This window comes from Drosophila busckii, chromosome X (assembly GCF_011750605.1).
Source record: "Drosophila busckii strain San Diego stock center, stock number 13000-0081.31 chromosome X, ASM1175060v1, whole genome shotgun sequence".
Lineage (NCBI taxonomy): Eukaryota > Metazoa > Arthropoda > Insecta > Diptera > Drosophilidae > Drosophila > Drosophila busckii.
The window spans coordinates 2,384,818-2,398,593 of record NC_046608.1 but is presented as its reverse complement, the minus strand read 5'-3'; the positions used below and the strand labels follow the sequence as shown (position 1 = coordinate 2,398,593).

The 13,776-nt window shown below is 38.8% G+C and overlaps 1 protein-coding gene across 1 annotated transcript in view; it reads right to left on the bottom strand.

Moving 5' to 3' along the window:
- The window catches only part of LOC108604959 (carbonic anhydrase-related protein 10), a 47,183-nt gene extending 33,663 nt beyond the window's left edge, over positions 1-13,520 (bottom strand). Inside the window, exon 1 of the mRNA XM_017994529.2 lies at positions 13,463-13,520. Within this exon, the coding sequence (XP_017850018.1) occupies positions 13,463-13,520 (58 nt within the window). The remainder of the gene's footprint in view (positions 1-13,462) is intronic.
- Positions 13,521-13,776: the final 256 nt, after the last annotated feature.

The following is a 13,776-nucleotide window of genomic DNA, read 5'->3' as shown; positions in this document are numbered from 1 at the left end:
GAGGGAGTGGCTGTTGGGGGGTTGGGAAGTGTCAGATTTAAACGCACATTTTACACACTGACACTGATTTGTTGCCATTTTGCCAAAGAGAGTGTTGCTGCCAACTGAAGTGCCGACTGACTGAATGACTGACTGACTGACTGCTTGTTGCTACGTGTTGCAGTTGCACTCATTATTGTCAAGCTCTTGCCACACACGCACACACAGACAGACGAAAGTTAAAGCTTTAATAGCTTATGGCACGAACATGTGGCAGGTGTTCAATAGCGTAATGGACTGAACTTGCAACAAAGCATTCGAAAATTACGTTCAAACGATTTGCAATTGCCGCTGCTGCTGCTGCACACAATTTGGGAGCACCCAACCCGCCAACCCCCCCTCAGCTGACATGAAGTTGTCCAAGAGTTTTAATGATGCTTCGTCCTATTGCTATTCTATTCGTCCGTCCGTACATCTGACTGTCTAGCTGTCTGACCGGATGACCGTATGACCACAACAACAAGAGCTAAGTGCCAGCAAGTAGACTTGGTTAGCCCGGTTTCTGGCTTGGCTCTGGGTCTGGCTCTGGCTCTAGCTTTGGGTCTGAGTTTGCTTGCTGACAACATGGATAACAACATCAAGTGACGGCGCAGTTAATTAGTCTAAGTGGCAATGGTGCACAAACTTTAAGTACTCGTTGCACATTCTGCTACTTTTCACTCACACTCTCTCTCTCTCTCTCGCTCTCTCGCTCTCTTTCATTTGCTCTTTGGCTAGCAAATTCTAACTGCGTTGCTGCTGCTGCTGCTTCTGCTTCTGTATTTGCAATTTTTGAAGTGCCTTGGCCAGTTTCAATTCTCTCTTGGCCTTTTCATTCGCTGTGGCCATTTAAAATGCGCATTGCGCGTGTTGTAGCCTCTCAACTGGTTCAGCTCAAGCTCAAGTTGTGCAAAATCAACGCTTCAGGCCAGCAGCAGCAGCAGCAGCAGCGGCTCCACTTCAAGCTAATTCAGCAATGTGACAGCCTTTCAATTGCTCAGCCAACTTTTTAGCGAAATTTTACTAAACTTTGCGCTCAGCTCTGAATCAAGGCCCAAGCAATATGTTAACTAAAGAACAACAAATTAAACTTGCGCTCTCTTTCTCTTATAAATGCATAGAAAACTAAAAATAAAAGCAAATTGCAAGACGCTGCTAAACCGATCACAAAACTTGGCAGCAGAAATATTCTAAACACTTTTCACTTTGTAATGTTGTTAGGGCAATTAAAAATCTCAGCTAAAGCGACTTTTATTTCAAATATTTGTAGCATCAACTTAAAACAAAAGTAAGGCCTAAAAGTAATTTATTAAATTTTACTACAAATCCAAAGCCACAAATCTAAGCTTTTGTGAATTTTGTTTGCCAAAAAGGAAATAGTATAAATAGGCAGAAAATAACTAAATAGTTATTAAGTTATAGCAGCTAATTACTTGCTAAAGATAAAGTTGCCTTTAGATTAAAATAATAAGCTGCATTTAATTTGCTTTGGGCTGTATTAACAACTGATATAGTAAATATGCTAATTAAAAATTATTAATCAGCTAAAAAAATAGTCTCGAAACAAAAGCAGCTAAAAATGCTTTAGACTTGAACGAAATTAATTGCATGAAATGAATGCAATTAAATGATTTAAATATTGTAAGCCAATCAACAATCAATTTAGCAATCAATATTAAATTGTTATGCACTTGTATGTTAGCTAATATTTATGCTTAATAATTTTAATACTAACACAAAGTATTTGCATTTAGTTCGACTATTGACTGTGCATTGGACGCAGCTTGGATTGACTCAATCGTAGCTCTTTGTATTTGCCACATGTGTGGCCATATGCCTGTTGACTGATGTGAGCTTTGAACTGCGGTTCGCTAGTCAAAGTGTATATAAAGTTAGTTCAATCCAAACTTTAGCTGCGCGCTTTTTATTTTTTTGTAGATTTGCAGCTCTCGATTGTGTGGTCATGTCAACATGCAAAATGCATTTGCAGGTCAAACCCAGACAGACAGACAAACAGACAGATAAACAGACAGACAGACAGACAGACAGACAATGTGTGCTTTGAACTTATTTTATGGGCCGTAGTAGTGGCAGCGACCTTGAGGGTCAGAAGTGGGCGCTTTGCCATACAAAATGCGGCCAAATGGTTGCAATTTATTTGAAATCATCGTTAGTACAATGCATATGTGTGTTTGTGTGTGTGTGTGTGTGTATGGTGTGTTTGACTTAGCTTGGTGGGTTGTGTGGCAGTCGAAAGTTTGCTGTGGCAAGCGTTGCTGCCGACACAAATTCTTCATTAGCTGCTGCCACATTTTTCTTTTGCCTTGTGGTTGTGGCAAAGGCGCTGAAAAGCGCTACAGAGTCGACTTGAGTCTACAACTTTCAAGGGTTTTCGCATTAACATGAGCTGCTATACTCTAAGTATCTATATATATATAGCAATGTGTGTGTGTGTGTGTGTGTGTGTGGGGCAATGATAAATGAGCCACTGGCATTTATTTTCGTTTCAGTTTCATTTCATTTTGTTAGCAGGCAAGAAATCGATGCTAGCTGATTTTTCAGCGCCCACTCAGCTACTTAGCAATACTAAAAATAAGTTATTGTGCACAGGCGACGTGAGTATGTGTGTGTGTGTGTGTGTGTTAGTTAGAGAGCTTAATACACAGGTGGCACTAAATTGTTGATTTGTTGCTCAGGCTACGGAAATTAGAACAGTTTTACTTTTGCTGAACTGCGGCCCTGACCCTGCGACACATTTTGTTGTTATTTTTATGCGTTATAAATAAAGCTTTAAAAATAAGTGTAAGAGCATTTAATGCGCGATTAAATTGAGCTTAAATGTGATTGAGCTTAAGTCAGTTTTGCACTGCAGCGAATCGAATCGAATCGAATCGAATCGAAGCCAAGCGAATCGATTGAGAGATGCTAGCAAACTGCTATTGCTATTGCTATTTATTTCGAATTCGTTTTTCAGCTAGCACACACACACACACACACACACGTGTGTGTGTTAGAAGAGCAAACAAAACGTAGTAACTGTAAATCGAGTCGCACTGCTATTAAATTTGAGCAACGAAGCATTACAGCCCAAACAGGCGGCAGTTCGACAAACTGAGCGAGCGAGAGACTTGATGTTGACCATGTTGGATGGACGGATGGATGGATGGATGGATGGATGGATTGGCTGCTTCGCTGGGCATATTGGCCACTTTTGGCCAGCAGGCAAAGACGTTTGCCTTGGCACGTTCAACTCGCTGCTGCTGCTGCTGCTGCTGCTTTGAAGTCTCGAGAAGAAAAAAGCAGCACAACTGTTCACAGTTCTCAGTTTGATGGCAATGGGCAACTCAACTCTCTACACATGTTTTGCATGCAAAACTTAACGCTTGCCCAGTCAACACACAACAGAGGCAACAACACAAATAGTTCGTGCCCCGGACGTTCAACATTTTCTCAAGCAAATTTTTGGCATTTCTACAAAACGTACTTGCCAATTTTATTAGCCCCCAAATGAACAAAAGAAAGGCCGAGTTGGGCATAAAAAGTGCAGTCTGCTTTTTGGGGCGCACGCAACACGCAACAGCAACAGCAACAACTAAAAGTCAACGTGCAGTCAAAACTTGTAATTTTAATTTAGCCAGCAAACTGCTGCAAACTGCAGACACATAAAGCAAAAGCGCAAGCTGAACTTAAAGCTAAAGTCCAAGGCGTTGAAAAGCCACAAAACTTGCTACGAATGCAGCAAATTGTTGCACGTGCTGCAGGTGCCAAAGGGGGCCGGTCACGTCTGTCGTGTTGTAGCTTTTTGAATGCTCAGAGTCTCTAATTTTCTTATACAATTCCCAAACATTGCATTTGCTGCTGTTCAAAGAATTTTAAATGCACTGCTAATTAGAAAAGTTTGCCAAACTCCAAATTCCAACTTTTCTCTCTACGCCTGTCAACAAATGCTCAATAACTCGTTGCCAGCAAATCAAGGTGGGAATTTGTTGATCCACATTGAGTGATTTGTTTGCTGCCAGACTGACATTTCGGACAACGGTTGGGTGGTGGGTGAGATTACCAGACAGACAGCCAAGCATTTGATATGCTTAGACTACAAGTTTCCCTTTCATTGCTTCTTTGCTTTATGCGTTTGCATTATTAATCTTGAATTTAAGTTTGCGTGCGCTGTTGTGTTTGAAATAGTTTTTAGTTATTAATAATTGAGCAGACGTAGCAATTAAATTAATTCTAATTAGTTTCGAATTGCCATGCGCATTAAAATTTGATGCCGCATCTAAATAGTTAAACAAGTCGCGACCCACAAGTTTGCTTTGTTGCTAGCCAGATGATCAAAGCAAGAAACTCTAAGTGGCTAACTAAACAAACTTGGGCTAGTAATTGAGCCAACTGTTGCATTTGTTGAAAGTTCAATAAAAATAATGTGAAAGAAAAAGTTGCTGAAGCAGCTTGGACATTGAACAATGCGGCAAACTCGTTAGCCAAGCTATCTTAGGAACTATAACTAACACTTAAATTCATATTCGCATGAATTGCGACCAAAGTAGAGCTTAATTCCAGGTATTCCAAGCTAAGTTTCTAAATTTGTTGAAAGAGCGTAAAGAATTCAATTCAGCTCATGATCAAGTAATGAAATTGAATGTGGATTGAGCCAAAGGAATCCCCAAGTAAGCCGAAGAATAGACAAGCCAATAGTTTATTAGCAACTAACAAAAGAGCAACAAGTGCGTGGAGAACGAATGAAGAAATATATATATATGTATATATCGTAGACTGATTACTAGTTTCACCTAAGATGGCGTCGTTATTGTTGTTGCTGGCCATATTTAATTAACTTATAGAATATAGAGCGAAATGAATCTACGCGGCACGTCTTACTCGACCAACAGCACAAAGGAAAAGAGTCCAAATTTAAGTTGCTCAGCGCTCATTTTTGTCATTAGTTGCAGTTACAGTTCCGCGAACTGCAGCCCTACTCTACCAGGGTTTCTATAACTAAGACAATTCGCATGCTCCGATATATATTTATATAAGTTAACAATAGTTAACAGTCTATTGCATCTAAATCTAACTCCAGCAATGCTATTTAGAGTTCGTAGTTGCTACTCAACACTTCGACTCTAAAGTTTGATGCGGTGCTGGTAGAAAGAAGAGAAGAAACAAGTGGACAGGTTAAAGTTGGGCGCCACCAACATTCTAAAAAGACTTTGGACTAGTGTACCGCAGCAACACACGCATGGCATCCAAAACATACACACAAAACAGCTAAAGCGTCACAGTCGTTTTCGCTTAGCCGTCAGCAGCGGAGCCGCGCTCTCAGGGGCAGCGTTCGTTTGTATGGCGGGTCGACGTGCCCCCGCTGGTCATATTGAAATTGATATGTAAATAATTCCTATGTTATTATCCGATCTTGTGTGAATTTTACATCGGTCGTAAAAACGTATGACTAAGCAATTTTGTGATTTATTTCAGATTTTTAAAAGATTTTTGTACTGCCTTATATATGGTTTTTTTCGATTTGCGGGGGAGGGGGAGGAAATAAAAGAATAAATAAAGCGTCGTGCTGGAATATAGGACGTAGATACCAAATTTGGTTGTCTAGCTCTTAAGTTGGCTGAGGAACACGCACCATACAGCGGACAGACGTACGGACGGGACCAGACGGACAGGACGGACAGACGGCGATGGGCTTATCGACTCGTCGGTCGAGTTGTTAAATCAAGAATATATATACTTGTTTATTGGGGGTCTCCTGTTAATACATTTGAGCAACTTCAAAATACCTTTTTTTTACAAAATTTTTTACAAAAATGTCAAAGTGTATAAAAATCGAAGAACCTTGAGCGTGAACTGACGCTAATGAAAATTATTCTAAGTTCAATAAAACAAGCAATACCCAAAATACGTAGTGGAGATCACACGGAACAGCTATTGAGAGCTCCATCCATTGGGCATAAAGATAGCCGCAGGCCTTTGCTGCCTACCTTGGTAGCCTATTTAATTTATATATGTTGGACTCGGGACTTTCTCTGCTCTGAATTACACTTCAACTTGCATCTCTCTATATTTCTTAGCACTACTTTGTTTAAACTTCTCTTTGTGCCTCAACAACTTATACAAGTGTAAAATTGCTAATTGAATAATTGGACAACAATGACATATTAATTAGTACTCCCCACCATTATTTATCATATTAGTTTGTATAATACGAAATGATGTAAATGGAATGTAGCAAATCTTCGTAGTTGTTACTTCTATTTACCCCAGCAAAGCAAAGAGCAAACTCAACGCTTTGCTTTTCTCACTACTGCGAACTTCACATTGCCAGTTAACTGTTAAGCTCTATCATTAGCTCATACTTTGTACTCGAATGCAATTCACATTGACTAAATGCCACTAAACAGTCTAATTAGTATTTTAATCAGCAACATATATTTGTTTTTTCAATGCGATTTCTAAGGTACTTTGTACTTTGCTTTTGATTCCACTTATGCATTCTTAGAATGATTGCATACAAATTGAGCTTGCAACTTGCATGTGACAAGCTGCAACAATAGGCGATACAAATTGTCGCTCACCCATTGGCATTGGCATTGGCATTTGCATTTGGAACGTGGCCACAATGGCAGCTGCCAAGCGAAGAGCTTGCCACAGCACAAGGTCAAATCGCGCCCACATGGGCGCACTACTTGGCCAGCTTAATCACTCGCTTTGTTGGCAATTATTGTTAGTCCAGTCCACTGAGCGTGTAGTAGTAGCTACTGCTGGGGTCAGTGTCAGCCACAAAACTCTGGAGCGGCAATAACAATGAGAACAACAATGAGCAGCCAAACAGTCAAAGTCACTTGGCTGCTTTTGTTGCTGCTACTTTTATTCTTCTTTTTGTATTTTGCCAACTGCGAATATCAATGAGTCCATTATATATGAATGTCAATGATTATGGCTGCCTGACATGACAGCGAGCACTCAACGCGCGAGGGCGTCAAGTGCAAAAAGGACACCAAGCCAAGCGCCGCAGGGCAGGGCAGGGCGCTGCTCCTCCTCTCTGACTGTGACTGTGGCTTTTTGCCCACAGAGCGGAAAGCGGGCAGAGCGGCGCGCAGCGTTGACAGTTGACAGCGTTTGGCATTTTGGCGCCCAAGCCAAAGGTCGAGAAGTTGCGCATTAGGTTCGGGGCTTGGGTTTTTGCGAGTTTGAGGCAACGCATGACAATAACAGCATCAATTTGCCGTCACCTGTGCGGCAAGCACATTGAGCCAAGTGCTGCTGTTGCATGGAAATGGCAATGGCAACGGCAATGGCAACGGTTACTGCCAGCCATGAGCTGAGCCATGAGCATAAAATTTTAGCAGCACGCAAGTTTTGGGCAAGGGGGCGATTTTGTCTATGCGCTGCACAGTGAGGCAACAAAAATCAGCGAAGCGAAAATTGTGCATAAGAATAATGAAAATTTAAAGGGACAACTCCTCTTAAATTTATGAAAGCTAAAGCTGCTGGCAAGCAAAAAATTCGTGCATATATTAAATTTATTTGTCGGCCAACTGTTCGAAGCGAACTGATTAACAGTTGAGCTGCATTTGCTTTTGATATTGAAAAAGTGAGAAAAACGGTTGCAACTGCAGCTGAGACTGAGAATTGAGAACCGCTTTTGAGAACTCGCCAATTTATTTATAATATTTTATTTATTTAATTGTAACTTAGAATTCATGCTATGAGCTGCAAGCTGCTTTAAAATTAATTGACTCATATTTATTTGTAGCAATTTTCATAACATCTGAACCACTGTGCCGCCAGCTTGGCTGCCTAACAGCTTTGCCAGCATCTTGAGACATTTAAGAGGTGTTGGAGCCCCGCACCACGACGACGCTACGACTTTCCACATTTCGTTATGATTATTGATATGCGTATTGTTGTTGTTGTTGTTGATTTTGGGGTCTAAAGTGCTTAATGCTGTGTTGCTGGCTGAACAGAAAAGTGCGTTTTCCGCATTTTAGGGTCAGAGACATACAACAGGTGTTGGCACACACACACACACACACGCACACATATGTGTGTTGGCAACGGTGGCGTATGCGCAATGTTATCAATGCTAAATTAAGCGTAAAATGCTGTCGCACTTGAAATGAAGCAAATTAGGTTATGCCCGCAGCCAAATGATGCGTGAATAATGCACACACACACACACACATGTGAACTAACTAGAGAATTTATACAGTAGATTAGTAAAAAGCAGACAAACTGTTCACATTAATGCAAAATGCTCAAGAAACAAAAAGGCAGCTGCCAACGAAGCTGAAGCTAAAGCTGAAGACGCAGGACGAAGCAAGAAGCAGAAGTTAAAATGAAATTATTATGCTTGGCCGGTGCCATTTATTAGCAAAGTTTTTAACGCATTGAAAAAGAATTTTGCAATCGCCAGCAAACCACCCACCATAGCCACCCCCCGCCGCCCCCCGCTTTGCTATGCTACTCATTGTTTCCAGCATCGAGTCGTTCAACAATTAAGCGCGCTTAGAGCTCGAACCCAAACTGACAATTGCAGCTGGCATTCAATAAAATTTAAACGTCAAACGCCTGGCCAATTATTTTGTGACCACATCGCTTGGCTGCCACAAAAGAAAAGGTTCAAACTATGAACGCGCGCTAAACAAAAACCACTGCGACTGGCAAATGGGCAAATGGGCAACTGGGCAACTGGCGAGTGGCAATGTCCTGGAGCGCCTTTTGCAGCGCGCTGAGTTGAGTCCTGATTCCTTTTGTTTTGACGCTCGTTCGCTCGCAGAGTTCGCCAAGCGCATTGTGCAAATTACTTTCAAACTGCACTTGATTATTTGAGCTGCTAATTTTCATTGTGCCAACGCACAAAAAAAAAAACAAATGGCAGCGAAAAAAAGAAAAAGCGCGCAACCAAATTCGAATATTAAATACGCTGCCATGAAATGAAACAAAAGAGTTGAGCAATTGAATTGAAAGTTTGTCGATCAGCTGATCAAACTTTATTACAATTTTAATTCCAATTGCAGAGTAAATTTATAATGCATTTATTTATTTTTTGAAACAAAAGAGTTGAGCAATTGAATTGAAAGTTTGTCGATCAGCTAATCAAATTTTATTCCAACTACAGAGTTTGCTGTAAAGTTAATTTATTTGAATTTGTTGAAAGAAAAGAGTTGAGCAATTTAATTTAAAGTTGTTACAATTTTTGATTATAATAGAGCAATTATATGCGTTATATAGAATTATGCAATTTACTATAAAGTTTTAATTTATTGTTTGCTTACTTGTCGATCGAGCGGAACAAATTTTATTATAATTTTGTTTGCTGTAAATTTAATTTCTTTAAATTTGTTTATTTGTTGAATCAAAGTTTGTCGCTTAGCTTTTATTATTATAATAGAGCAATTATATATTATATAGAATTAAATTTAAAGCTTAAATTTATTGTTTGATTGCTTGTCGATCAGCTGCTGCATTTGATTAGATCTTACAAATTGACAGCCACTTGGCTGGCAAGACAAACAACATGGCCAAAACCAGAAACTCCCTTTGCAGCAGCTCTCAGCTCTCAATTGCAGAATACAAACAACAACAACAACAATGACAGCAAATAACACTGCCGAGTTGGGTTTTCATTAGTGCACAAGGCGCATTGTGGCTTTGCTTGATTTCCCATTTTGCCGTGTTCCCTTTTTTTTTTTCGTTTTAGCTGGTTTTGTTCCAAAGACTCTGCCGCAAATTGAAGGCAAAATGCCAATGATGATGATGATGATGATGGCAAAAAGTAAAAAGTAAAAAAAAACAAACCACGCGGTTGACTCTCGGCGTAGCAATGAAACAATGGCCAAGTGTATAAATGGCAGAAGAGATCGAAAGACAGCTAAAACAGATTGAAATCAGTTTGAAAACAAACGATGCGTAAAAATGCCGACAATAACAATAACAACAAAAGCAACGCCGACTGCGACTGCGACTGCAACTGATGGCCCAAACTGTCGTCAACATTGTCTGCTAAACAATCAAAGTAACGTAATTATTTAAAACATATTTTAAGTGCTAATCGCTAAATTAATGCTAAGGATTGAAAGAATTGTCAGAGCGTCAGACGATCCAACGCTCTCAGTCAAGCGGTGTTAAAAATAAAGTAAATTGTAAAATTTCTTCACTTTAAATGAAGACAAACATGAAATAGATTCTCTTATTATTAAAGCACTTAATATTCACCTTAAATAGTTTATAGATGAAAAATAGTGCTTACAACAATTTGCTAATTTGTATTTATAATCGAAGCGTTTCCTTGAAAATTTTTACGGCTTGAAACTGGACCAAGTCTTAAGTATTAATTCAGGGCGTTACTTTGAATAACGCGATAGTATCAAAAACTATATTTCAAAAATAAAAAAAATTTAACCACTTTTAAAAATACTCCCGAACTGATTTGATGTATGATAAAGATAATCACTTAACCATATAGCTCGTATTATTAGCTTTAATCATAAAATAATCATTTATGCTCTTCTTGTTTTAATAAGATATACAAATAATTCGAATACAAATGAGCACAAGAATTCTAAATAATGTTTGAAAATAGTTTGTAAGCTATCGATGTAAGTTCGAATTTCATATATAAAATTATGCTTGAAGTGAGTTTTTGAGCTCCTAGAAAAGTAACTAATGATTTATTTTCGGTTTTGCAGCATTTTATAATTATTAAAATTACAAAAAAAAAAAAACAGCAAGACTGTAAAATTACCACAAATTTGTAAAAATATTCTTATTTTAGCAGTAGATTGCTTAAATTCTATTTATTTTGTTTATTTTTGATTTTTATTATTTTTTTAGATTATTTTTATCAAACGGGTTAATTTTGTATGGATATGTATTATTGTATTATCTTAAGTTCAAAGCTGTTAAGTTTCGATTAGAATTACAAATCAATTATATTATTTTTGCAAAATAATCGTGGTCTCGATATTCAATTTCCTAAAAATGTTCGAAATTTAACTTTGCAAAAACAATGGCAATCTACACGCGTTACTGCAAAATGAAATTTAAAATAGCAGTTATTTATTGCTTATGCTCTTGACTTTTGTTTGCATTGTTTTCATTATTTTTATATGCCATGAAGGCCGATTTAATATTACTATTTTCTTTTATTGCATTTAGTTGCTGCTGCTGGTTAAGCGCAAAGAATAACAAAACTCAAGGCATTTGCTTTTGTTGCTGCTGTTTGTGCTCTTGGCCACTATTGCGATTTCCCAAATGTGCCGCTCAGTGGCGCAGCGCAGCCAAAGATGCAGCTTAGCTGCTGCTTAGCACACACACACACACACACAGAGACAGGCACACAGGCAACTGATTTATTGTCCATAAAATTTATGTTTAGTTTAATCGAAAGGCGCATTTCAAGTGGAGCACACAAACATAGACGCGACCTGCTTATCGCACAGGCTAAGAAGCGTCCAGGAGCTGAAGTCGGCGTCGTCGTCGGCGTCGGCGTCGGCGTCGGCATCGGCGTTGACTAGCCAGAGGAGCTGAGCTGGGCTGAATGCTCTGAATTGAGCAATTGTTAAAGCGCCAAGGGTGTCGCTGGCTGTTTCTCTCAGTGTAGCAACCTGAGCTCTGAGCTGAGCTGAGCTGAGCTAAGCTGAGCTGCTGTGTTGCCTGTTTTATTTCTCTTGATGCTCTGCAAATCGCCAGCCCAGCGCCAGACGAAGCAGCAACTATTGCAAAAATTCAACGTAAATTTATTGCTTGAAATCCTTTTTTTCTCATTCATTCGTTCGCTCGTTCGTTCGTTCGTCTTGCTGTGCTATGCGAACGCTACAGTGAAGCTCAGTGAGCTTAAAGTTGCAATTTTATGCTTTGAATGCATCAGCAAAAAACTAAATTTTATTTTCGAATTGTTTACAAATTAAACCAAAATATGTAAAGCAAAAAGTTAATAGAGCAAAATGAAAATACGTCGAAGAGTCACTTCGACTGTATAAACATTTTTGATTAAGAAAAATTTTAAATAATATTAAGTAATTGTAACTATTAGTAATTAGATTATTTTTTATTTTGCCGCTGAACAAATGTTTAGATTTCAATAAAATAATTGAAAATTATTGCAGCAATAATTGCAGCTATTAACAATTGCTAGTTAATTAGTTTAATTTAATGTTGTTCAACAAATTCTGCATTCATTTTCAATTACATGCTAATAAGCAAAACGGATAATCTGGCAAGGCTGTAATTCAACTATGTTATCGATAATAAACTCATTTGCAGTCTCCGACACAGTTAAATGTTAGACCGAAGCACTTCGTTGCTTTTTATTTCAGCCTAAGTGGCAAACGTCTCTTAAGAAATATATAAAAATTTTTGTATGTGCAATTGGAAAAGGTTTGAACAAACTTTTTTGAATTTATTCACATTTATCTTCTTTAATTTGCTATCAGCTCTTCAGTTATTTGCATAAACCACTCTGAAGGCATTTGGATATGTAAAAAATAAATTAAAATAAATAATTTAAAAATAAAATAATAAATCAAAAATAGTCAAAATCAAAACAAAATCTTGAACAACAAAAAATATTATTTTTGATTAAATCTGATTATTTGTACAAATTTGTAGTAATTTTAGTTTGTTGTCTTATTATTTGAAATCGTAATCATCAATCATACAGTTTTAACAAGCGAACTACGATTATTTTGCAAAAATAATTTAATTGATTAGTAATTCTAAGCTCAACTACTAACAAAAACAGTAAACATTAGTAAAATAGCATTTGAAATTTAAAAGCTAAACTAACTCTGGACTTCAAGCTGTTGTCATTTAATTAAGTATTATTGCAGTCAAGGTAATAAAAGTTCTGCTAAGCTAAGCATATTATGCAATATCGATTGCCACACTCCAACCCTTGCAACTGTGCCCCAACCCCATTGCAATCGCCATTCCCATCAGTTGCTAAGCAGTCTCGATTAATGTGCAAACTTTTGGTCACTTGCATCCGCTGTCTGCACTAAGGAGTGAGTGAGAGTGAGAGCGTACGAGAGAGCGAGACAAACGTATACGTATTCATTTATTGCAAATTGTGTGTTTGTGTTTTTTTTTTTCGTTGTCACGCTTATTTATTTATTTACTTTGTTTGCCCTGCACTTTGGGCGCTGCCATTTTTATCTGCCAGGCGCGAGGGTCAGCGCGTAATTAATGTGCCTAGAGTGGGGCCAGATCTATGACATGGATAAGCGCAATGCTGCCCCCAACCCCAACCCTAACAGCATGGAACGTGACTTATGCTGCTTCTTATGCTTGTGCAGCAGTTGCAAAAGTTTTATGCAAGCGCGTGTCAGTTTTGCACTTCGCATATCGTTGACACGGCTGACACTGACCTCGAGGCGGGGCCGTTGCATGCAACATTTAGTGATCAAAGCACTGCTTTAATTTCGCAGTTTGCACTCACCTAGCATCCTTGACAGCAGCAGCAGAAATGTGTAGCACAGCGCCTGCAGCAGCTCCATATTTCATCAGCTTGAATTATGTGTGTGGCGACTCCTACACCAATTGCAGTTGCAGTTGCAGTTGCTGTTGCTGTTACTGTTGCCTCTGCCGTTGCCGTTGCCGTTGCCTCAAAGTTTCGATGTCCTTTTTTTTGCAGCAGCTGCAAGGCGCGCGGCCTCAAGGACTCAACGTAATTGCACTGCGAACGAAAAACGCGCATTAAAAAAATAGTGAAAACATATAGCAGCTGAAATAAATTAATCGCCAGCTAGACAA